Raw genomic sequence first — 27,265 nt, forward strand, 5'->3', positions numbered from 1 at the left:
CTTAAATGTCCATTCAAATAAAACTCAGACCAGTAATTTGTGTAAAACCTTGTTTGACATTGATAAAGAAAGACATTAAAGGAAGTAAAGGAAGGAAATATTTTAATATCCATGATTTTAAGAAAAAACACTGAACTTAACACGCTCAGAAACTAATGGACATTGATGAACAGCAAGTTATATAGGTACACATCTTAATAATCTTTACAAAACTGATAACAAAAAACTTATTACATTGTGGTAATGCATAATACTGATCATAAGCACAAATAATCTTAGATTATTTTACTTTTAAAGTATTAAAGTGCTCTTTCTTTGACCAGTTGGTGGTTAGTGGGTGAAAGTACGTGTGTCTTTGTAAGTGAGAAGGACTTTATAAAGAAAATGGCTGCAAGTCTGGTACATTTTTATCATGGTCATGCTACAAAGTCATGTAGTTACTACAAACAAATTTGACACCATTACTAGAATTGCACCATGATTAATCATGCTGGATGGCAATCTAGAAATAAAACTGGAATGTTGCTATTAAATATCCACAAACAAGTACCATGAAGATACATACTAGGTACACAACTAGCTACATGAAGACCTTGCCCTGCAAGGTTTTTCAAGAGAGAAGAAGAGAAAGATAAAAATGCTACTGTTTTGTCTGGTGTCTTGGTAAACAGGGATGCTATTCTTAATTTATTATTCACAATTCAGATTAAATCCCTGCTATTAAGATATAATACTGTTTTTTGATGTTTTGTCACTCAACTGTTTTGCATATACAATAATTAACACAGTATTTCCTACAACTTAATAAAAAAGAAATTGATGCAATGTCTAACTTCTGATATTACTGTGATTTCCATCAGGAGTTTTCATGAATACACACTATTAATACCAAAACCCATTAAACATTCTTTTAACAATGAAATGATAAGGGCATGCTGAACTAGAGGTCGTCACATTATCATAGCCATTAAAAATATACATGACAGTGGGTTCCCGTAGCTGTGAGTTTGATTTACCATTCAATTCTATACATTTGGTTCAAACAGCATACACCATTTTGAATCTAAATACCCCTTTTCAACCTCATCTAGTCCAAAACATTTACAAGATACAGTATATACATTTGTACAAGTGAAGGAAAACTGAAAGAACAATAAATAAGTCAGCTGAGTACTAATTTTGTGTATTTAAACACAAAATTGAAACTAGCAAGTTGTGAAATGGTGATATGTCTACTGGGACATTTGCATGAGTGTGCAATTGCTACATTTTATGTTCACCATAAAAGTAACTGGATGCTGTAAAAGAAAAATGTGTCATGTATTATTGCACAGTGCAACCAAACAACATCCAGTTTTCCAGAAAAAAAAATATTTCCCTCTTTTAACATGCACTTCTCAGAGTCCCAAAAAATATAGTCCAGACCAAGTGTGTTTAGCATTGCCTTGACAATGCTATTGCCACAGTGGTATTTGCTATTTAGACTTGAGATGTCCTTTTGTGTCATCTCATGTTCATTCTTCTAGGTGGAACAATTGTCCAAGCCCAAAATAAAGACTGCACAGAAAAGTGTATTAACACACTGAAAATGTCCCACACTCAAAATGGAACTTGATTCTCTGCAAAATCACTGACTGAAATATGATAGCAACACCTAAAAGCACATTTAAAGACCCTATCCACATGCTTTTACTCTGTAAATAGGCTGATGCTGACAACAATATTGGCAAAACAGTCCAAAGATTCTTTTCGGCTCAGTGAACATCACTTTCCATGAACTCCTCCTTGACGGAGTGCTTGCTACGTGACAGCTTGCAGTCGGGCATGTCGAAACCAAAGTCAGCCCACTCATCAGTAGCTGCTGCCATCCCTGACGTCCCAACGACACCTGACCTGTTGGGGATGGTGATGGTGTGGCGGACACGAAAGTGCACAGCCTCCATGACGCGCTGACGCTGCAGTTCTCCTCCGGCAGCTCCAATGGCCGCCATGGCAGAGGCAGCCATGTTGCTGCTGGAGCGAAGAAGCTGCTGGCCATGATAGTCATGGTGATGAGTAGAGGCAGGCAGTTGGAGGGGAGCACCTTGTTTCATGTCCTGCAGACCTCGCCAGATGGCAAGGCGGGACTGCTCCGGTATTTTCAGTGCACCTAAATCCTGGTGAAGGCACAAAGTTAGACATTGGAGGAGTATAAGAGGAGGAGTATAAGTATAAAACTATAAAAGAGTGCATGTGCATCCTCATGTGTTTGCTTATAGATACAAAAAATAATATCATCACTAGTGGTCAAAAACTCCACAGAGTACCTTTAGTAAGACTATAAAATATAACAATTATTTCTTCTTCAGATGCTTTTTAAAAACCTTTCTCTGGGACATTTTTATTTATTTTTTTACTTTTCTAACTGCTTTATGTTCACTATTGTTTGTTCTTCCCTTTACTGTTCCTTTTCCCCATTTTCCTGTGTTTTCTGTTAAGCTCTATACACATAAAAGTTGTTATTATAATTATTATTTTCACTGTGAGTTTGTGAGTGCAGGAAAGGAGTGGTTACCTCCATGGAGAGAGTCTGGAGATGGTAGATAGATTGGACACCTTGGGAGGTGAAGTACTCGATGAAGTTCTGACAGCCCAGACTGGTTAGAAAACTGTATGGGAAGAAAAGGAGGGCTGCTTAGACTGCCATTAGACCACAGCTACAAAGCTAAAAGTAGGACTATAATACAAAAATCAACTTCATTAACACTGATGAAAAGTGCAGTTGTGCTTGAGTAGAATAAAGATTATCCTAACTTCATAAATATGGTCAGACAGAACTGAATAGAAAAGCACTGTTACGTCATTATCTCACTATCTACTCAAGCTATTATTAGTTTATTTCAAAACTAAGTGAAAGAATTAGGGCACAGATCTAGCTTAAAGTGTACAGAAACTGTACACCTTGATAGATGCAGTGGAAGTAAAATCATAAACATGCATTTATATTAATGATTCATAAGGCCATTCTTGCTTTGATGAAGAACCTTTATTATAAATACATGAAATGTTAAAGTTTTGGCAACATACAGTGTAATCAAAAAAAAGCTAACTGTGCAATTTAACTGTACAATAAACATAACAATCTAGAAACCAAAAAGCTGGACAAAGTCTGCTGTATCAAAAATGTTAAAATTGCAAAAGCAAAGTCTAAATATTAAAACAACTGCAATGACACATTATCTTAGAAAATTATGAAAAAAAACAGTTTTAAATTAAACAGAACTAAAATGGAAATTTCTTTTGAAGAAAATCTGCTGTAGTGCATTGCAAAGGATGGCTGTATACACAGTGACAGTGTGAGTGATTTTAGATGTAAGTGTATGACACAGTTTGGGCTTTTGGGTGACATAACAAACCCTCTGGCAGCCATAGTGGAGGTCTACAACTCCTGAGCAGCTTGGCTGTATGAGCAGAGTAAATTGACATGATTGATGTGCTGTTTATGAATGGGAGCTGATCAACACATTTGATTTAGACACTTAGCATGTACAACTAGTAGGAGCTAGCTTAGGTATGAACACCAATTGCTTTGTACATCTGGCCAGCTTTCAAAGACAGACACTTTTAGACATATCTCATACTACTGGGGACAGTTTTTATATCATAGTGACCAAAATTTGGAAACAAACATACCAAAACACACTTTTCACATTACTGAATTAACCTACTGCCGTAACACAACCATTCCAGGTAATATATTTTTCCAGTTTAGTTGTATTACGTTTAGACATTATGTCCATGCAGCCACTTCTCCAGTGGACCTTCATTATGGCACCAGGTTGCGAGGAGATTTGTGATGCAATTGCAAGCCTTTACAAAATAGCCATTATCAGATCAAACTGACTGTATAACACAGTTCCATCTAGACACATTTTGCTGCAAAAGGGAAAAAAAATGACCCAATTTGTATTAACATTGCCAAACGAATAAGCTGTTTTGGCATCAACATTGCACCCATATTTAACCCAACAAGTGCATTTGAATGTCAGCTGGCCCTTTACAGGAGGATAAAGAAGGAGTGTCATTGGAGGGTGAGGTACCTGACAAGGCTGGGGTCAGGGTTATACGGAGGGGGCGGGCTGCAGTGGGAAGCAGACACTATAGTCTGACTGCTGTGGCCACCATTCATATCTCCATTGGCCTGCATGTGGTGGCTGTTGAGCATGTTTGAACCTGTGAGAAAGGGATGGGTGATCAATAAAACAATGAGCAGCAAAATAGCACAAAGAACTGTGCATCAATGGTATACATAGGCTCTCTTGGCATTGGTATTTTCTGATCAGAAAAATGTATGACAAATTGGTTTGAAATGTGCTTTGTGAGTACACCTGATTTGATTTGAATCACACACATAGATACTCACCCATATGAGCTATAGAGGTGGGGGCAGTGGGGTGTTGCTGGGGCTGCTGCCCCACCAGCTGGTTGACTGAGGGCGGTTTGCCAAGGCCTCCGTGGGCATGAAGCTTGTTCATGTTGGACAGTGGGGAGTAAGAGGAGGGGGATGTTATATGGCTCCTAGAGAAAAGAGGAGAATGGGGCTGAGGTTAGAAGAATGTGTGCGTCTGTGTGTTAGTGAGTGCAAAAGACGCATCACAACATTTTCATGAAGTCAACAAGACTCTAAATTCAACTTTTTGTGAGGGTTATTTTATTCTGTTCTGAGTTTATAACTTCAACTTCTTCCCTTTATTTTACTTATAGACTTCAGCTGAAAACAAAGTGTTTTATGTCCCTTTTTGTGTGTGCATGTGTTTGGGTTGATCAAATCTTTTCAGTCACACATTTATGGACGGTATGTATATATGTGTACAGGGAGGTATCCATGTGCTTGTGCATAGTGTTGTAGTGACTCACGGTCTCTGCAAAAGTTGCTGTTGTGTTTGTTGTCTGTAGCTCTCCACCAGTGACTGTGGCACCAGCTCCACCAGCTCCAAACTGTCTTTAATCTTCATCAGCAGCTCAAAGTTCTCCCGACCACGAACCTACACACAAACACAACACACTGGTGAGCCTATCCTTTAAAAATGGTTCATTTGTTTTCAGTGTTTGAAACAACGGAATATGACTCTCTTGTAGTGAGTGTAAATATTTCCACATCCTGCTTCATGAATGAATTTGACAATTTAAAGGGCTCATCTCTAACTTATGTCTGTATTACACTGTTAACACTATTTTCATGTAACATGATAAGTGTGTAAAAGGCTCTTACAGGAATATAGTAAATTTCTTCTTCTCCATGCCGCCTCTTCCTCATGTTAATATTTGGACTGGGAATATTTGGCGGACTCTGTTTGAAGTCTGCAGACGAGAGAAACAGAATCATAATCAAAAAGGTCTCTACAGGCCAACACATTTCACAATCTCATTCTTTTTGAGGACCAAGATATTTTGGACCATTTTGGTAAGTGTTGAATATATATACCAACAGCCAGAAAGCGAGACAAGTATCACAATATATGAAAAGTCACTGCACCTTTACCTATTTAAATGTGTAGTTAACATAAACGTGTCATTCAGGCTAATTCAACTTACTGCGCTTGTTGGCACTGCCATTTTTGGCCACATTCTCATTCAGGGCCTGTTGTTCCCTGAAGTGGTCCTCATCTGCCTTGCGGTCTCGGCCAGGACACGCACATATCCGACCTTCAAATGACCTTCTGCCCAACACTTGACCTCTGCAGAGATGATTGGGGATAGAAAATATACTAATCAAGTGAAGTTTGCTAAGAAAACTGATGAAATGTAGGTTCTCCAACATTCCAAATGAATTCCAAGTATATCTTTACTATTCAATTTTACTTAAGCTTGGTGGATCAGTGCACTGAATAGTTTCACACTATACTCTATGACTGCAATCATACTTTATGCTAAAATGTACGTTATCATGGTAAATGGTACTGAACATATATAATATATGTGTATAAATATATGTAGTAATAGAAATGGTATATATAATCTGATGTGTATAATGTAGTATGTTCTGCACTTCCCATTGAATTATGGGTTGGTCATTTTGTCTTCATTTGCCAGTAACTGTTGCAAAACATTTGTAAATCCATAAAACCCAAGTACCCGGTGCCAGAAAGACTAAAAATAAAGCAAGTGAAAAAGAGCTGAGAATTGCTTGTTATGTTCAAAAGAAAAACCTTATTTGAACTGTCAGCGTGTTTGAATTGTGAATTGTTGACTTACTCCCTGGTTTCCAAAGTGATGATGATGAGGATGGGTCTCCTGTTCATGCCGCCCACACAGCTGCTGTTGCACATAAAGTTATATAGGATGGTGGTAAACTCAGTCCCCACCTGAAACACAAAACAATGAATCCCACCAATAAATGGATGCTGAGGGATTTAAGTTTTGTTGGTTTCATTGTTGGTTTAGTCTCTGACACTTATCAAGGAATTTCAGGATTTTCTCTGGCTCAAACAATTTCTTTGAATTTGCACATCTGCACACAAGCAAACCGTCCATTTTACAGTAAATATGACCAATCCACCACCAGATGGCAGTGTAGCAGTGCACTGATGTGTCGGGAGACAATTGTGCTTTTCATTAATCTCTTCTGGCGCTATCACAGACAAGATGATTTCTCACTCTTGTGCTTGTTTGGACATGCACGGCATCTTTATTTATAGATGTGCCTCCTATGATGTACCTCACTGAAATTGACTGTTTCCTTGGTATGAACTTGACATCCATTGTGTGTCCTGAACATTTGGGCTGAATTTACAAAATATTAGGGACATCTTTCAGATATTGAGATGTGTAAACATTTACACATCTAACAACCACATCTCATTTTTGTCAAAGGCTTTCTCTATGTCTGCTTTTATTTACCATCAGCCCAACCCCAATTTTTAACTGGTACAATGGAAATCAATGAAGATTCACCTCATAAGTATGCTTCATGAAAAGAGTAAATATCCCAAATACTTTGTACATTCACTGTCAACCATAATTTCTGATTTCTGTCCCTAAGGTACCTAATACAATGCATTGTCTGTCTCTACGATACACAGTAGCTCATGAACCACCAACCTGTGGAGCCTCATAGGGCACGAAGACACTCTGCCGGCCAGTGACAGCATCATCCACGTACTGACAGAGGTTATTCCCCTCCACCCGGATCAGGTGACTGGCTGGGGCTGCTTGACCTGTGGAGAGTATGATGGAAGAAAGGTGAGGACACAGTTGAGTCAAAGCATCGCACATACCAGACACCAGAGAGTCTTGTTTATTTAAAGTTTAATGCACAAAATGTTTGTGCGTATTGTGAAATTCACACCAAAGTTATGATTAATGAAACATGTATTTTATCCTTTTCTGGGTGATTTCACAGTTATTTACTTCATAACCCAGAATATTTTACCCATCAACAAAATAATCTCATTTTGGGATATTATTGGCATATTTTGGGGAAAAGTATAAAAGTATATTGTGGTTATAATCAGGGTCCAAGCACCCATGCGATTCATAACAGTGGACGGCAATGTAATTCGCTATCTTGGCGGCCAATCATTATGCAAAAAACATGCGAACATTGTCAATCGGCACTACGTTTTCCGATTTAGAAGCCTAAACACGTTTGCTTGAATTATAGCGCCCCCTATTGTCAGATGTGGGCCAATTGTTTTGTGCAAGTCATTTTGCACTTAATGTACAAACTTTAAATTTGGTGTCCCCACCATGTATAGTGTGGGCTGCAGAATGACTTTCATCGGCAGAATAATAATAATGATAATAATAATAATACTAATAGTACAAAACCAAGGGTTCCTGCATTTCGTGCTTGGGCCCCTAAAAATGCCAAAGGGTCAGTCTTGTTGATCATACCATCATTGAAGTCTCGTCCTAGTTCGTGGTTGGGGCAGCGTTTGACCACTTCCGTGACGTGCTCTGCCTTCTTGTAGACGGGCATGGCTCTGATGATGCTGCCATGTGGAGGAGAGGACGAAAGCTTGATTTGGATTGGACAGGTCTTGGCAATCTGACAGTAGAGCTTCTTCAGCAAGGGAGAGTACTGGGTGGGTAAAGAACACACACAGGGCCAGACAGGCTCGAGTCAGTGATCTGAGTTGATAAATGGCAATTTTGTGTGTGCGTATGAGAAAAAAGCAACAATGAAAGAGCTGTCTGCCTCGGATTTTCTCAGAGCATCACAGTCAGTCAGTCACAGGGGAGTGTGAACTGATGCTCTGCCCAGCAAAATGCTGATCACAAATGTGTTCAAATTTGCATCCCCAACTTTCCCCAAGGAAATATTTCTTTCTTTTTGAATTTTAACTTCCTATTTACAGTTTAGGTATTTTGCATATGCTTCTATCCAGAGTGACTTATAATATAGTAAATGAACAGAATAATTTACTACCTATCTATCTATTAGTTATCAAGTAAATATCAATATCAAGTAAATATCAATTAATGCCTTCACATTTAGATTTTTTGAACAACCTACAACAAATTAAAAGACACACAAACTAAGAGCTGTGTCTTCTCAGTTTCATGTAAATGCCATCAAGAAGTAGTTGTGGATAACCCTAAGGAATCTGTGCTACCACTGACAAAAATAATGTTTCAGGAGGTGGAATTGTTGTTTCAAAATTAAATAACGATGATGATGATGATAAAAAAGTGGCCTGTGACCACAGGACACATAAAATCATGACTGGAGAACAAATTGTGTCATCTGAGGAAAGGGAGAGCATGAAATGAAGGGGAAAAGGAAAATGAGGACTGTAAAACAGTCAGCAGTAAATTTACGTCTGGCTAGTAAAGGTAATTACTGTGTTATTAGAATAAATAAATGATTATTATCCAGAAGACTGGGTTTGTGGGTGGTAATGTGAAATGCTACAGCTGGCGGAGGAGAAGTGGAAGTTCAAAAAGACAGTTTGGAAAAAATGGATGTGTCTCAGTGTGTGTATCAGCTTTTTTTTTCTAATGTAGGAATTTGACTACTGTCAGTCAGTAACAGTAAAGTTCAATGAGAATATGCTGACAGTGCTAAAGCCAAGTCTTCAATGATTCCTCAGTTTACAAGCATTTACACACGCACATGCATGCGTACGTGCATGTATGTGAAAATGTCAGTACAGATGCTCTCAAAGACACCAGGACAAGGGAAGGAAAAGCCTTAACATGCCCAAACACAATCATAAAATCTCAAAAATATTCCCTGTGGAAATCAAACTGGGACCTTCCAGAAAAAAACCCAGAGAAGACAGTTGTCCTGTGTGGACTTGCTACAATGGGCCTGAATACAAATGTAACAGCGCACCCTATGGCAGAAAAACGGTACATGCAGCTCAAGGTCTGTAATGCTGCATATGAAAAAAATGTAATGTCATTTTGCCTTTTTGTATTTGATAGGTGAGAAAAAGCAGAGAGAAACAAAAAACATGGAGAGAGAGAGTTGGATGAATGAATGGCCTTACTCAAACTCTCAAAGTTTTTATCTGGTACTTTTCATCAGATCATATGCTAATTGGTGAATGCTTTTATGCAAGAAAATTTGAGCTTCATCGATGAGTATGTTTTTAGCATTTGAATTAAACCCTGAACCCTGGTACTAACCAGATCAGATCTGCCAAGTATCAATCATCCTTTTCTGTTGTTATCAATTTTTTTCAGAAAATACACAACATAAGCTAACATGTTTTCTTGGAAGCATATACAGCCACCTTCCACCATCTTAACCTTTCATAAAGGGGCATTCAGATTACTCGTCATGAGGAGTACTACTCAACCTGTGAAAACAGTTGTATAGTCTTCTGTGGCGCTGGAGGGAGTTTTCTAAAGTTTCAAAAAATAACCCTGATGATGTCTTGGTTTAGGCTTGAGACTTAACAGAAAGCCTGTATCAGAAACTGGTGATGAGGAGTTTGAAAGAAGTAGGCCTTTAGGAGGCAGGGAAGGTCTAACAAAAGATGCTATTTGAGTTGCATTATGGGAAGTATCCACTTGAGCTTGATACATATTAGGGACTAAAAGTCAGGATATCTTGGCCTCTACTGCTTCAGTTTCAACCATTCTTTTTCAAATCTAACTCTTGCGAGTCCCCTAAATTGCTGCTATACCCCTTTAAACGTCACATCATGCTTTCCCCTATATTCCTCTTTTCATCATTGTCCTTTCAAAAAAAGACTTTTCTAATTTATTTTCTTATCCATTTTTCTTGCCTTTTATTTCTAAACCCATCTCTTCCCCCTCATGCAAGATCATTCTTGGATATTCATTTCAATTTACTTTTTCGTTTGGACTCTGCACCTTACAGCTACTTAGAATGTTCTGGATCTAAAAGATTTAAGATTTTTCTATTGCATAAACATTAGTTCAATTCTTCAAATTTAAATGTAATAACTTTTTAAAATTTTCCACTGATTATCCAGACTCTGATTTGACTCTCCCACCAGACAGACTCCAGCCCAATGATGGCTGGTAAAGATTCATTCAACAACTGCTTGGATTCCTTGTTGTGACACCGTTCCTAAGCCCCTCACAACCACACACACATTGCATACTCTCATACACACACACACACACACACACACACACCCTTAGCCATGAGCACTCCCTTGAGGGCAATGGAAATACCTGTGCACAACATTACCTTTTCCCACTAGCTTACCCTGACAAGTCTCAACAGCCCGTCCATACCGTGAATAAATAATTTCTCTGAGATGCAACAGCCAGACAGACTTCTTATTTACAGACCTGGGGACTTTTCCTGCTGCAACAATCACATCTCCAAAACTGATCCAATGGTTTTCTTTCCAGCATGACCGCAACAGAAATAATATTTACTCCTTTAGCATTTGTAAAGAGGAAAATAGGAAATGTGGTTTTATGTTTTAGTAGGCTGCATCACAGAAAGGAGTCATTGATATCCAGTCATGGTGGTGGTTTAATGCATTTGTGTAGAAGAATTCAGGCAGCACGCTGACTTTGTGTTTTAGTATCTATAGTACCCTACGTCACTAATGCAATGCTTTTTAGCAATTGACTCGCAAATGTCAGATGTGAAGACAACGAGAAGAATTATTAATATTTAAAAAAATATCCATGTTTTCAGCTACATTATTACACAATGAAAATGTGACTTTGACAAAAAAGCACTGTTCAACTTGAAGGACATGTACAGTCCTGTGAGCTAATTAGTCATTTACAAAGACAGGTTACTTGAGTAAAAACTCAGGGTGTTTTGAAGTAGAGACTAATTCCTCTCTCTCTCTACTTCTACTACTTCTACTTCTACTTGTCAGGTTAAAGACAAGACCTTGTCCTGTGTCACACAAACATACTCAAACCATTTACTTTTACCTAGAGCATTTTTAATTAACACACACTCACACAGCCACAATATCACATAAGCAGATACAATACTTATGTGTAGCCATGATGGAGGCAGCTGTTTTGCGAAATAACTTCTTTTGGTTTTATACTTACTGAGACTAATATTTTTTCTTCCTGAAGGACAGGAGGTCAGTAATGATTTGAAATGTCAGTGTTAAAAGAGACCACTGCAAAAAAAAAGTTTGGTTCTTTAGCCACAAAAAAAAGATCTTCTGATAAGTTGTGGGATCAGCGTTTGGTGATATTGTTTTTGAACATCGAAGAGTGCATGAAAAAGTCATAAATTGCTTTTTGTGTTTTCAGTCTTCGGGGGGTGCAGAAGCCATGGGAGAAGTCTCAACTCGTCCACCACACAAACAAGTGTGCACATGCACCGACAAGGCATAGGCAAGCACACACACACACACACAAACACACATACACTCAAATCAGAGTGGAGTTCAGCTCCACGTGTTACTAGATTATAAGCAATAAAAAATTCTAAATGTTCAGCAGATTTAAGAAATCCTTTAAAATTTCCTGAATTTGCACCATAAAGTTTGGCCAACTGCCTAACTTTCCACTCATTTTCAATGAAATCTGTTGACAATTTTACGAGATATCAGACTACCCATAACAAACAGATATCTCCTGTAAAAACAAGCTTTGCAAAGAATCACTATGCTTTTTACCACTAAGCTTTATGGACAGCCAACCCTCATCTCCTGAGTCTAGAGCAGACAGTGACATGTTCATTTTCTTCAATATAATTTACATGGTGGACTTCTTTCTTTTCTGGAGGTCATTACGGAGTTTTTGTAATTTGAGCTATAATATACATTCTATAGATGTATCAGTAGCTCATATCCACATCTAATCAAATGTGCTGGTCTCTGGAATAGAAACATCCAGCAATTCATCCCAAAATGTTGTGATGCGATCATGACTTTACAAGAGCACTGTATAATGCTCTAAGTAGCTATTTAGTTGTCTGTTTTCATTGCAATACCATTGACTGATCCATTAATTCAGCCATCAATCCATCATCCATCCATCCATCCATCCATTCATCTACCCACTCATCCATCCCTCCCTGCCTCTACACGGTGGACCAGTGGAGGCAGGTCCTGACAGGCTCCTGAAGACAGGGTGATAATTGCCAGACCGTCATCCATATACACGGGCAACAGCTTGCCCGCTGCAAATTCGCTTAACTGTCCAAATATCAAATATGCTTACGCACACACACACACACACACACACACACACACAGGCACACAGAGCTGACATACAGTGTGCATGGTGTACAAATCCACACAGTCTAAGCTGATTTACTATACACTCTGTAATTTTATTGGATTCTAATCAGTATAGAAATTTGGAGAATCTGCTACACTTCTTTGACGTCATGGTAATTGCTGTTTTAAGGGAAATAAGGAAAGATGTAATGACCTTTAGAGACTGAGTTTTTTAACAACAGCTATTATCTAAACTTGGTTGTCTGTAGTTAAAGATCTAACCCTGAAATAATTGATGAGTAATCCAAACATTTGCATCAGATAGTAATAAATTAGAAGTTTCACTGGAAAGTTTTTTTAACCACAGGAAAGTGTTAGGGTTGAGGGAACCATTTGAGCCATTTATGATCTTAAAATAATAATTTCACTTCATCCAACCTGATGACAGCACACACTGTAAGTAGTTAGAGTTAGTAATAGCTTCATATTGTCTGCTATTCACCGGATGCATTTACAGCACTGGCACAGTCCATGGAGATTGTAAAAGTTCAGTCTTCTAGACAGAATAGCATACACACAGTGTTACACAGAGTGTTAAGGGACACATGGCAGAATAGAACAAACATATTAGTTTTCTTGATTGATGGCATCCCACAGTCCAGAAAATTTCCTGACCAATGTTGATACTGGACAATGTACACTGTGAGATATCAATCCTGAAGGCTGTTTTCTTTAAGCACCTCACCTACTGGGTAACTATAAAAAGCACTTGCATTTGCAGTACAAAATCATCTGAATCCCACAAACTTATGAATAATAAGTATAACAACTTCATGTATTTGCTTGTGTGTAGATAAAACGCATCTGAGCACCGAAATTTGTGTGAAAAATCTTCCTTATCGAGTGTGTTTTCCAAGATCTGGAGCTCGGCAGGAAGGCCAGTGGTGATGTGGCCGCACATGATGCATGGGGAAAGGAAGGATACAGTGTGCAGGGCGTGTTGGGACCTGTGTCCTAACGGAGAGAGGCTAATAGCCGGGAAGAGCAGCTTCTGACAAGCCGCCTTGCAGTGCATGCTGGAGCCCACACCCACCACACCCCCTCCCACCCCCTCCCACTCCTGACACATACTGTACGCACACACATATACACACATACACATAAACTAAAGTCTGAGTGTGTGGAAAGAGGTCTTATTATTTGACAAGGCTGGGGTGTTAGATCTCATTTCCAGCTGCAGTGACGCTTGCCTGCGTCCAAGCCAAGAATCATCTTCAAGAGGCAAGAGAGCGGCAAAGTTTCAGAGCTATTATCACTAATGCACAATGTCTTGACGAGACAGGAGGGGGACTGGAGGATTACCAGACTAGCTTAACATGAGCTTGAATGGACTTATTGTATGTGGAAACATTATGATTGTGTCTTCTGTTCCCATCTGTTCTCCTGGTTTTTGTTCTCTTCTCTTCCGTTCTTCTTTCTCCTTTTGGATGGTGAAACAGATGTGGACTGACTTGGTAGCCAGTTCTGTGCAGCCACAAACCTAACCTCACATCAATCATTCAAGTTGACAACTTGAGAAGAGGGGATTTAAATTAGAAATGATTGATGCAATAAGCAGCTACCTTTTTCATAATCTCCCAAAGCACTGCATGAACACCGCTCTTAGTGGGAGGCAGATGGGTGGGGATTGGGGGCAGCTAGGTAACTGATTACAGTCAATATGCCCCTATGGCATTCCCTGCTGCCTGAGGCGACAAGAAATCAGCAAGAAACCCAGAGACTGTTAACTCCTTCATTCAAACAAGGTGACTCAGTCTGGTCCAGTCATCCGTTTTATTCAAGCATGTTCAAACTTGGGCCTTCCACTGCATTTTGCATAAATACTCACACCCACATGTGCATGCACATTAGAAACACACAAATCCTCATGCACCCCTGGTGTTATTTTTGGGGAATCCCCTCCCATTAGCAGAGACGTATTCATTCTGAGAGGCTTGACCGTAATCTCTTTTCTTTTCAATACTAACACTTCTAAAACAAGTCGCCGACATGATCTGAGCCCTCCAAGAGCCTTTTGCCATTGAGCTCAAACGTAGCCTGACAAACCTTTATGTACACTTGGATTTCATGGTTTGTTTTTTCTGTGAAATAAGAATAAACTCCTGCATTTTTATTTGGGATGAAACATTTTCTTGCCTGCATCTCAAGATTTTTTTTAAAGCAAACAATTGCATGTAGTGTACTTTTTAACATCTGTAAGGCTTCCTGTAAGGCAATCAATGGTATCATACAGTATCCTACGGGATCATACATGATCATACTGCATCATTTCAAACAAGAAACATTTTGTTTTTCCGTAGCTACTGTATAATAACACTTAAATACATCTTCTGATACTTTGCAGCAATCACCCGGTCTCACTCTCATTCTAATCCCTCCTGTTTAATGGCAGCAGAGGCATCTGAATAATCACAGGTTTCCTCACAATCCTTTTTCTGCTGCCTCATCATCTGTATCTTAAGTCGTGTGCCAGTCAAAAACTCCTTTGTCTCTCCTCTCCTGGTAACAAAAAAACTGCTATGACTTGAATTGTTCAGGCAGGTGGATTCAAAGCCTTCTTCTTTGTTCATAAAATTGGGATAATTTTCAAACTATTATTCATGCGAACAAAAGGCGACAAGAGTTTGTTTTGTTGCAAGGGGTAGGTGGGACTGCAGGGTGGTGTAATGAGTAAAGACACTGAATAAGAAGATCTGTTGGCAGGCCATCTTCAGTTCAAAGTACATACAATTTAGGGCATTGTCAGACTTCTTTGATTTAATGTATTTCCTTAATCAAGTTATTAGGAACTTTCAAAACTGTAAGCTAATGGGATATCAGGGAGAGTAAGGCAGGTTAATTCAAAGGGTAGAGTAGTAAGTATCATGTTTAACCAAACCGGTCGAAACAGGTTTCTGCCATATTTCAGGATTTCATTTCATTGCAGTAATTTCTCAGGTAAAACAAACTAATATTTTTTGTCCATGTTTTCCTTGGTTCCTGTCAATGCAGTTTGGATGTGAGAAAGACCTGAGTCAGAGAATGGAAGTGAGAGAAAGGAGATGATAGACATACTTTAAGAGAGGACAGGGCGAAACTTAAGGCGCCAGAGGTGACAGCTATGAGTGTGTGTTAAGATCGGAGGAAGAAAGAGACAGAGAAAGAAAAGCAGCAGGTCAAAGACCACCGCTCTAATGTCCAGAGGGGGATCTTCTTACATCACTGAGAGCTGAGTAAAGGAGCCCACCACGCATGGTTACTTCCAGCAAACACAGCCGCGGAGGAGCCCCTCAGTTGATCACACAGAAACATTCACAGGCCTGAACGCTCACAGACACACAAAGACGCACACACACACACATACACAAGAGTGAAGGAAGTGCAGTTTGTCTCTTGTTTCTCTTGTTTCAGGCAGGTCAACTGTGTGTCAGTTGGAGGTGACACCTTTCCAACAGGAGACCTCTCATCGGGTCATGACAAATTACACAGCTCCCATTTCACCTGTCTCTCACCAGCATCACATCACAAGCTTATTGTGTGGTTTAGTGAAGTCTTACCCTAAGTTCCTAAGTTCATGTTTTTTTTTCTTGTACCACATAAAATGGTAAAATGTAGTAGTGTACTACTACTACTGCTACCATGTATTGGTAGTAAGAGCAGTAGCAGTAAGAATTATTTTCTTACATTTATGTTTATTATATTATCAATACATGTAAATGTCTTATATTATTTCTGTTGCAAAACTAAGAATAATCATCTTGCATGTCCCAAAAGTTAAATTCAAATACCTGATGTTGACTTTCAGTAAGTCATTCAAAAAAACCCAACAGTGAACAACCACAGTATCACATATCGATTAAATCAACTGACATACTATAACAGCCTTTTCCAAATATTTGTATTGTTTCTGTAATAATATATTATTATTACAATCTATTATTACTGCATTGATCTCATATAGTGAAGCAATATGCGATGTAACAATTCCTAGACTTAAATTACACTCATTGTGTATAAACTATAAGAAATTGAGTGATACTGTAGGGGAAATTGTTATTAACTTCTCAAATTAATATTGAACCATGTGTTTTACAACATATGGTCTCTAATGATGGTCTCAGAAACCAAAAAAAAAAAAAACTTCAAACATGGGTTTTCTTTTAATAGACTGAGTGCTAGAATTGTCTAAAAAGACAAACACACAAAGGACAAAAACTTTCTCGGCCATGTACCAAACTTTCCCTGTTGCATTCATCACACTGGATTTGACTTCAAGATGTGAGTAGAGGACAAGATGAATCACTGAATGATACACTACTTTCACTTGCACGTGACACGTCTGCACATGTGCTGGCTTGAATGAGTGTGTGTACATGTGTGTGTGCAAAATAGTTACTCAGTAAGACAGAAAGCCAGAAAGAAAGAAAGAAAGAAAAAGACAGAGAAACACACAAACACCACCACACACACTGCATGCCAAAGCCAAAAAAGTGTGTGTACTCACGGTCCATGTGGCAGACTTGGCAGTGCTGGACTGCTGGAAGGACACCTGGAAGGTATGCAGTCCGGGGTAGTCGGTATTGGAGGGGATGGCTGGGGCAGGCGACAGGCCCTCAAAGGTGGAGTTGGGCTGGGAGTAGGGTGAAGGGGTGGGCACGGCTGATGAGGAGGCGTTCTCGGAGCTGTAGGGGCTGGCGGACGTCGCGCGGCTCCCCAGGCTCTCCATGCTGCTGCTCAGCAAGTTGTATTGGGACTGGGGAGAAAAGAAGAGGGCAGAGAATGAGGGAGGTGAAGTGGGAGGGAGGAGAGCGACGGAGGGAGGGCACAGGTAGAGGTGCCAGAGAGACAGTGACTTGGAGGCATAAAGGAAGATCGGATTACAATGGAAAGGGGGAGTTATGTAGTGTGTGTGATGCTCCATGTGTATGGGACGGGTGCATGTGAAACTGTCTAAGTAGGTGTCCATGATTGACGCTGAGCACTTTTTGTGTGATTTATACATGAAAAATGACTGAGATTTGGTGATAAAATCATCACAAATGCAGGGACACAAACTTATGTGTGTGTGTGTATGTGTGAGTGTGTGAGTGACTGAGTGACTGAGTGTAAGTGAAGTCCCCACAGTTGCCTCCTTGGGGCTATATGAGGCGAGTTGTAAAACATAGGCGTAATCTGCTAATTGCCTGCCATTCCGCTCTTGTCCTCTCTGCTGTGTTTAAGAAGAGGGAAGATTTGTTGCACTGAGGTGTGTGTGGTGACACACTTGTCAAAGTTAATGCACTCTGTTAGGCACATATATAGTTGTACACAAACTCAGAAGCTACTGTGGAAGGAAAACCGCTTTGTGACTGCTGTAATTTTGTTTAGTTTTTTATCATCCATGTTGATGTGGTGATTCCCTGTCACACTAAAACAAAAACACAGAAAAGTCAGAAAGCACAGCCAGCTGTACGTCCTCCTGCCTACCTTCTACTTATCAACATCAAACAACTACTTTCTTTGAACAACAATGAATCCACTGTCCTCCAAATTTACAATATTAAGACAATAATAATCTAAATCATCAATAAAAAATAAAAAATGTGTGTTAAATATCTGACACTGACACAGGCACAGCATTGCACACACATACACACACAAATATCCTATGAGCAGAAAAAACAGGATTTTTACCTTCTTTTTCACGTAGTACATCCTTTAGTGCTTTAGTCTCATTTGTCAACTCGTCAGTCAGAAATGTCCAAATACAGCAAAGCAAAGAGAGTGCAGCACCATAGCCTAACCAGAGAGTTCAAGTGAGGCGTGCATTAGTGGACACACGACACACACACACACACACAGACACACATGTACAGTCAGGACAGGAAAAAAGGTGAGGACTGGCATGGAGAGAGAGAAATGTTAGACTGAGACGAGGGGAGCGAAGGAGAGAGGGAAAGAGGGATGGGAACCCAAAAAATGGTACAACATTCTAATTATGGCATGCCCGGACATAGACGGCAATGCCGAGGCGCATGTACACACACGCTCCAAAACACCTTGTGAAGGCCTGCACTAAGTAAACACTGTCTGGTCTGCCGGAGAGTAAGAGAGAGAGAGAGAGAGAGGCAAGAAAACACATGAAAGAACATGAGTTCAAGGGTCAAACCCACCTCCCCCCAATATTGTATATCAATACAGCATTAAATCAGCAGTCAGAGCTTAACATTTTTAAAAACAAGGACTTTGGACACCTTAAAATAATTCATTGATACAGGATGGAAATGATCTGAATTTTGACTGTATACTCTAGGGATGTTTTAGATCCAAACTGAAGATCAGAACAAGACGAACAACAGTCAGAACCACACTCCTGACAAAGAATTGGATGCTGTTTTCATTCTCTTCGCACCTGGAGTAGAGGGAGCACAACAGATAACATGAGTATGCCAGCTGAAAGCATACACCCCCCCCCAACTGTACACCTCATGTTCATTAAGCCTTGGGGGTGCTGGAACTTCTCTTTTCCTCATTATTTTCTGTTATGTTCATCTATACCATACTTTAGGTAATATATCCCCAACTTGAAGCAATACACAGCAGCCCTTCACCTCGTGGTCTTGCCCCTCAACTCTGCTTTGTTGTTTTCAACCTCAGACACACTGACAACTAACACAGACACAAAAACTGAGACAAAGTCACACAAGGATATGTAAACTTCATGTGTTTCCATGTGTTTCAGCAGATGAAAGCAAAGGGACAGGTCAGTGCCCTAGACTTAATGCAAATCGTTTAGGTTAAATGAGGATGCACGCATGCATGGGTGTTTGGATCTATATGTTGACTTTAACTCAGGTACATGCAGCACAACACATCATATGGGAGACAGCTGGGTTCAAAACAACTTATAGTCCAACAGGCAATAGGGGCAACAGTCCCCACTAAATCATGCATATCAAATGTAGAGCTGAAACGCTCAGTAGATTAATTGATTTGTCAATCGACAGAAAATTAGTTGGACACTATTTTGATGATCATTTCAGTCATTTTTCTTTAGCAATAATGCCTCCCTTTATCTGGTTTTCAAATGTAAGATTTCTTTTCTTTTCTTTGTCATATATGACAACCACTGAATATCTTTGGGTATTGGAGTGTTGGTTTGGATTAAACAAGGAATTTGAAGATGTCACCTGAGGCTCTAGGAAATTACGGGCATTTTTTACAACTTACTGATATTTTGAAGACAAAACACTGAATAGACAAATTGAGACAATAATCATCAGATTAATCAATAAAAAAATGTTAGTGGCAGCCATAATCAAGTGTCTTAAATGTCTCATGTTTGGCAGTGGAAAATAGGACAGCTATAGAATTTGCTGAGATACAAATGTTCGCCCTCATGAAAAATTTGAAAATGAGTATCTAGGCTGATGTGCTTGGATTTTTTTGATAGGTGTATAAAATAGTCATTCTGTCCTCCCTTTAATATCCGACTACTACCTTTCAAAACAGGTATTGTCGAAGGGGCTTTACGGGCACAAGGTAAGCCCAGGTGTATGTATCAACAACAAAAAAAACACACACACACACTGTGGCACAGACCCATGCGTACACAGGTGTGCTTGCTCTTAATACCTAAACCCGATCCGCAACATGTTGAAACAGAACTAAAACCACAGCCGCCACTGTGTGAGCAAGCGTGTGTGTCCACTGTGAGTAAGTGTGTAAGCCTCCCATCCCAACAGGATCTGATGTCCCCTATGGGCAGCCATCCTGGTAGCTGCCACTCAAAGCTGAGCTTTAAACATTTAGAAACATAGATAAGCCAGCCACAACAACCTTCACTTGTCAAGATGAGTGAAACATAATAGGCTGAGGATAAGGAGAATGCCACCCTGCTAATGACCTCTGTTTATAGCTACGCATTAAACTGAACTCTATAGTTTTACTAAACAGCACACTTTTAACACAGTTAACAACACAGCCTGACATGTTGTCATGGGGCTCTGTTGAAATAAGGAAACAACATGACCAAAATGAAATGTTAGGCTACATAAATGAATGACATGGTATCATATGAAAACTGAAGTATGTCGAAACGACGGCAGCTATGTTAAATAGAGGTGAGGATGAGAGGGGGTAAAATGTGGAGTGATGTGTAAGAAGGTTGCCCCCTGTTGGGAATACTTGGCAAAGTGCAGGGAGGGGATTTACCATTCATTCTCAAGAGGTCCACATTCATGCCAACCTGTACAATTTACATATTTTTTATATTTTTATTTATAATATATACATTTCAGGTAAATAGTGATAGATGACTGTCATAGTTAATTCCTAAATACTTCACAATCAATGTCAGAGGAAAATGGAGGAACGTTAAAAACACAGCTAGCCATCACGTCATGTGGTTGGATCAAAATGCGTCAGTGTTTCAGGGGCATGAGTCACCGTCCATCTTTGCAAATGATTGAATGAACTTGTTAATCAAACTAGCCCCATTATACCAGGATACATATCTAATCGTCCATAAAAGCACACAAATTAAAGTAGCCGTGGCCACTTGTGCATGCATGGGAAATACATAAGAAAACCCAGGTTGACTCACTCGACTCACTCTTAAACAGCATGATGAGTTATGAGCATAATCAGAATCACTCTTTCATCTGTTTGATTGTCACCTGTTTGGAATCAGTGACCCTGAACCAAAGTAATACTAAAACTTCTACACTTCAAAACACAAACCGTCTCCACTACCAGACCAGTAAGACACCATTTTCAAACATTAAAAAAAAATGTCTTGAATATGCCAGAACATAAACAATTGACTCTGCTCCACTTACCGCACCGCACAGCATCTTAAGGCTCCTGAAAGGTAAGATGGGGTGTTTCTATGACATCTCTGTGACTCAGCTCTCGTAGGACTTACACTCTGCGGTTGTCAAGTGTGACCTTAAGAGTCAAACTCTCCGTGGCCAGCTGACCCCTCTGTGGAGCGGGACATGATGGAGGATACAGGAGACGTCCTGCCTCTCTTCTCCTCCACTTGTTTCCCTTGCCTGACTGGGCCTTCTCAACTTGCCTTGCATCCAACAACAAATCCTTGCTCCACCCCTTATTTCTGTCATGACTATTCATTAACCGGCCAGGCAGGCCCAGGCTTGCCCATTTAAAGATTAGATCCCAATATTCCAGATCAGAAGGGGAAGGAAACATAGGTGTCTTTGGGTTGACTTCTGATTTCATATTTGGAAGACAGAGAACAAATGTGCAAGATGATCCGTGCATATCAGTGTGATCCTGCAAAAACTTTGTAACTGACCATAAGTACAAGAATTTCATTCTCCTGTGTGCAATTCTTTTTCTAGTAAATCCCTTTTGAGAAAAGTCATTGTGGTCAAGCTGAAAACTGGACTTCATTCATAAAAAGTTGGCATACTTTCTGTGGATATGAAGTTTCTAACCAGCAACAAAAATATGCAGGTGCATACACCTGCAAACATACAGTATGTGCCTGTTTGTTAATGCGCACAGACGCACCTGCACACAGGCACACCCCAGCCTACAGATGGCTCTACAGTGGAGCAGCAAGGGGTCCTGGCTTGGAGTTTAATTAGCTCCCCCCCAACACACACACACACACACACACACACCCACAGTCCCTACAGGCCGCTCAGCTGGGAGATAGAGAGAGGGAAAAGGCTGCAGAGGAGAGGGAAACTACATAGGAGGGAATCTCCTCAACACTGGAGGGAAAAAGTGAAAGGATACAACAAACAAAATGGGAAAAGAAAAGATCTTTCAAAGTATGTTTGTGTGTGTGTGTGTGTGTGTGTGTGTGTGTGTGTGTGTGTGTGTGTGTGTGTGTGCTCACAAAGAAACCATCAGATCTGACACAGAGGAGGAAAACATCCTTCAGGTAACAGACGCAGCTTCTCAAAAGAAAAAGCAAAGATTTACCACAAAGATACAAACTGAAGTGCAATGAGAGCTCATGTTCCTACCATCACATTGTCGTTCATGTCCCTCATGCGGTAGATGTCCATGGAGCCCTCGGCAGTGCTGCGGTGGCTCCCCGGGGTGCTGGTAGAAGGCAGTGGGCGCTCACCCGGCTGGCTGCCTGGGGGGAGCTCAAAGTAGGTGCTGTCTGGCTCCCTGTGAACACACACCACCATGGATACAAGTTAATCAAAGAGGGATGAGTTTTCAAAAAATTACCGTAGCACAAGCATGTGACATAACACGCTTGATGTGCAAAGAAACAGACTTTTGTAAAAAAAAAAAAAGTTATCAGAATAGTTTTAAAGGAAGGGCAAATATAAGGTTAGGTAAAGTAAATATTTTATATTTTTTGCTGTAAAAAAAAAAAGAAAGAATATTTTTTTTGTAAAAAAAAAAAAAAAAAAAACCCCAAACTTTTTAAGTTATCAGAATAGTTTTAAAGGAAGGGCAAATATAAGGTTAGGTAAAGTAAATATTTTATATTTTTTGCTGTAAAAAAAAAAAGAAAGAATATTTTGGGACTGCTTGCGTTATTACATTATGAAGCATTATGTCTGCAACACCAGTAGCTCTAATAAATATTTTAAAAATTTCAAAATGTTATCCAGCATAAAAAAGGACATGCTTTCCCTTACATCCTCTATTGCTTGTACTTAAAAAAGCACACTCTGGAATGGTGTTAAATTAGGAGTAATCCTATCCTAGTTTGCTCATACAGTAGGTGTAATCTATTAGGTGATGACAGAATCGTATGTGTTTTTTGATCATTGCCTGGTGCATTTCACATTTTTAATAAAACCCTTACGTAATTTGGAAAATATGTTCATTGGATGGAAAGTAAAACAATTGTCAGCAGGTGTTGTTGACACTCACAGGGAGCTCCACAGGTGCTCAAAGGTGCCTCCTTCTTCAGTAATGGTGGACTGGGACATCTTAGAGGATGGATAGTCTGGTGAGGGACAGATCACTCTGCAAGAGCACACACACACACACACACACACACACACAAGCAAGCACACAAACAAAAAGAATATTTAGAATGAGCACGATTATGCGAAACAAGAATGAATGAAATAATTACCTACTACTAGTTCATACGTGATCATTTTATCAGTGTTCAAAACACACACACACACACACACACACACACTCATCCAGGTGTGATCACACCAATGTAGTCCCAGAGAAGTGGCACAGGGCGTCAGGGGGCCTGGGCGTGCCCAGACCTGCCTGCCTCATCACCATCTCACTCTCTCCGAAAAGTCTGAGTATCACCTCCTACGCCTCTGTCTCAAAATAACACAGCCAGCACTGCAACCTTAAAATGTGTTCAGACACTATGGAGCTACCGAAGCAAATAGCAAGTGGATCTACAGTGGATAGCATTAAGTAGAGGGGTAGGCTATTGTTTATGATCTGGCTGTCTAAACCAAGAGATCTACGCAGAATTATCGCAACTCCAACCAATGGCAAAGAAAACCCCAAAAACGTATTTTGACATTATCTTAAAAGTTTAGAAATGTGGGCCTATCTGCAAGGCGGACATCCGGGCCTCTTTGCGATGGTTTGAGCCAAACAATTCGAGTTGTCAAATAAATCCGTGTTTGTCATAACCATAAAATAGAAAATCAAATGAACTGCAGGCCTACCGCGTAAATCGGATAAAGGTAGGTCGACATGTAGTCTCCAGTTGATGTACCAATGATCACATCCAACACAAAATCCTGTCAGGCATATTTGGTCGTACCAAAGTTTACTAAATACAGAGTTGCGCACCACAGCAGCGTCATATCTCCTTAGTAACCCTTCTGAAGGACCGCACAAGAAAAAAATGTGGCAAAGGTGCATGGCTTTAAAGATGCACGCTGCAACAAATCATAATAAATACCCTTCCTCTGGAATTAATTACTGGGATTTGGCAGATAAGTAGCCCTTGACTTTTCTCTGAAGTGACTGTTACGTAAAAGTGGCCCTGTCAGTTTAAATGATTCCATTTGTATTGTAACCTTATCTCTACATACATGTAACAGGGGTCTTCACTTTGGTTTGTACTGAATCGATTGAAGATATGCAGCTCAGTAAACATCTAAAGTGATGTCATGACTGTTGAACAAAGGGTGTTTTTTTCTCCCTGTTCTTCAAGCTGATCTTGTGGCTATTACGACACGTGTAGGCTCTTCTAATAAAGTTTTGAGTCATGCCACATGATCCAATGGACGTGTCATAAAAAAACAAAAACCGAGACAAGCGATGTTAAAGAGGCCTGCAGCACGCACACGCACGCAGACACGCATATCATTTGGCACTGCGGAGCTCCGCAGCTGCTGTGTGGCTGCATGGTTCCCGCTGTTCCCCCAAGCCCCCATTCCCAGCTCGTCCTCCAGTGCCGCCTCGTCAGATCCCATAGCAGCTCATGTGTTCGCGCAGGGGATCTGACAAAGCGTCACTGCAGGATGAGCAGAAGAAAGACAACGGGTTGGCCGCAGAGCTGTGCTCCGCACTTGGAGCAGCTTAATTGGGATTCCATTTGGACTTTTTCACTTAACCTGCACCTCAGGGAAGGAACGTCTCTTTAGAAAACCACAGCTAATATTCTGTCCGACAAGGCTTACAATTGTTATTGATGATCTATAATATAGACCATACATGCACATACATTCAGAAGCTTTGGTTTGCCTTTAAAAGGGTTGGAAAACATTACATTTTGACACTGAGGAAAACCTATATTATTGCATCATAGGCCCTAGAAAAACATTGCGCCTGAAAAATGGTGAAGATAGATAGACAGATAAGCGTTTGGGTAAAGTATTTGATTTTATGCCATGCAATGACATGAAATATTTATATTTTAATATTAATTTATTAACACTTGCCCTCCCTTCTTGTAATAACCTTTTATATAGCCTACAAAGAAGCCTATACACGCCTGTGTTATTTCTGTAAAACACGGCCTATGCTGGTTCTTTGCCTAAGTGTCACACCATCCTTTTAAGTTTGACACTGTGCTTCTCTGATATTCACCTGTGTCTACTTTGTGTCTCCACTCCCGGGTTACGGCACCCATGACAACACACACACACACACACACACACACACGCATACACACTCACTGCCTTCCCAAGGGCCATTTTATGCAAGAAAATACACAGTCCCAACTGAGAAGAAATTCATTTCAAAATTGTTTTTGATTCGATCCTCCACAGCCCCAAGTGAAATATTTCATATGCCAAATGAGGATTCAAAGGACGAGGTTGTCGTTGTTAATATATCATTGGGTGTCGCTCGTTATCCGTATTTAAAGCATTGAAATAATGTATCGAAATAAGACCAATAAGCTACATATAAAGACTAAAGTAGTATTATAAGTTAATAACTCAGCCTTTTGTGAATGTTAATTAGGCCTACAAAAGAATGATATGAGCTATATGTTAAAAATAATCAACAGATTTTTTTCCTAATATACACATAGGCCTATAATTTGGGAAAAAATCGAAATACGGATAGAAGACTAGTATTACAATTGTGCATATTGTGCCTATGTCTACTATAGGGATTATTTCTAAGGCTTCCATTTTTATTTAGACAATTGATTTTTTATTTTCCTATTAGGACTATTTTATATACCTGCCTGAGAATACATAAGGCAGACCCTTACCAAACATCACCAAAACCACGATCAGCTGCAAAATCAAATCAACAAAATAACCAGCCTTAAGCCAATTCTCAAGACAGCTGGGCCTTTCTTGTCAACAACCACGTTTTTTAAAATTGTTTTCTGATATTTGTCACATTTTGCAAAACAACAAACGCCAACAAATTGGTAGGCCTGCGGATGAATAAAAAAATCATAGGACTTTGTTATATGTCTAAATTACTCATTCACACTATAGCCCATTAAAATAAATCTACGTACCTGAAGGTTATTATTATTCCAATCCAAATACCCAAGACTTATGTTGAGCCGAGCACCTGCCTGTTTATTATCGAACATGCCAAGAGAGTGACCCTCCATAAAAAAACAGCATCAACAAAAACCTAAAAAATCGACCGACTTTACAGTATGATAACAGCGACTGGAGATGATTGACTTTTCGGAGAAAAAAAAATAACTGCGAGGAAACAGGAGGAAAACTGATTTGCATGCTGCTCAGGGAAGTGTGAGCTTTGCTGAGGGAGACCAAGAAGGAGGTGAAGCGTTTTTTGCGCTGGGAGAAGCAGGGAGGCGGTAGCGCGGTTTGGGCGCACATAAGCGGGAAACCTTTTCCAGCAGCAGAGGGACAATGGTGGGGGTTATAAAACAAGAATTCAATTTTTCTGTAGGCTTCTTAGACTACAAAACAAGTTTGTCTGAATAAAACATAACCTACTGATTATAAAACGATCAAGGATTAAAGAAAAATACGATGGGATTAGATTTTAGGCTATGAAAACATATATAATATTCCAAATTAGCCCATACAATGCAAAATTCCAAACTGATTAGCCTGTAATACAAACAAATATTTATTAAAAAGTTGCCTATATGTCTGTATTTGGTACTCACGCGCACAAACACATGCACATGTCCACACACACGCAGAAAAAAATAATAAAACATAATAATTTACTACATTTCCCAGAAGGCAAAATACAGCAGA

General features: G+C 39.8%; 1 protein-coding gene across 4 annotated transcripts; it reads right to left on the reverse strand.

Moving 5' to 3' along the window:
- Positions 1–85: 85 nt before the first annotated feature.
- Positions 86–26,773, reverse strand: tp73 (tumor protein p73). 4 transcript variants are annotated; one of them, XM_044210515.1, is made up of 14 exons: positions 26,542–26,773; positions 23,502–23,597; positions 22,631–22,781; positions 17,155–17,403; positions 7,876–8,062; positions 7,081–7,196; positions 6,235–6,344; positions 5,575–5,717; positions 5,252–5,340; positions 4,897–5,024; positions 4,403–4,557; positions 4,080–4,212; positions 2,555–2,648; positions 86–2,156 (listed from the first exon to the last, which is right to left on the reverse strand). In XM_044210515.1, exons 2-14 carry the CDS (start codon positions 23,558–23,560, stop codon positions 1,755–1,757), a joined length of 2,016 nt encoding a protein of 671 aa, XP_044066450.1. In that variant the 5' UTR covers positions 23,561–23,597; positions 26,542–26,773; the 3' UTR covers positions 86–1,754. The 4 variants fall into 4 exon arrangements, with proteins under 4 accessions (XP_044066450.1, XP_044066451.1, XP_044066453.1 ...); XM_044210516.1 differs by lacking the exon at positions 26,542–26,773 and adding an exon at positions 24,278–24,402; XM_044210518.1 differs by lacking the exons at positions 22,631–22,781; positions 23,502–23,597; positions 26,542–26,773 and adding an exon at positions 21,470–21,686.
- Between the last annotated feature and the right edge of the window lie 492 nt (positions 26,774–27,265).

Source organism: Siniperca chuatsi, linkage group LG10 (assembly GCF_020085105.1).
Source record: "Siniperca chuatsi isolate FFG_IHB_CAS linkage group LG10, ASM2008510v1, whole genome shotgun sequence".
NCBI classification, from domain to species: domain Eukaryota; kingdom Metazoa; phylum Chordata; class Actinopteri; order Centrarchiformes; family Sinipercidae; genus Siniperca; species Siniperca chuatsi.

Coding starts and splice junctions, on each gene's coding strand:
- tp73 (XM_044210515.1), bottom strand. CDS start 23,560: ATGTCCCAGTCCACCATTACTGAAGAAGGAGGCACCTTTGAGCACCTG. Junction 8,063..17,154: donor CCAAGTCTGCCACATGGACC/GTGAGTACACAC, acceptor TTACCCACCCAG/TACTCTCCCTTGCTGAAGAA. Junction 5,341..5,574: donor TGGCAGTGCCAACAAGCGCA/GTAAGTTGAATT, acceptor TCTCGTCTGCAG/ACTTCAAACAGAGTCCGCCA.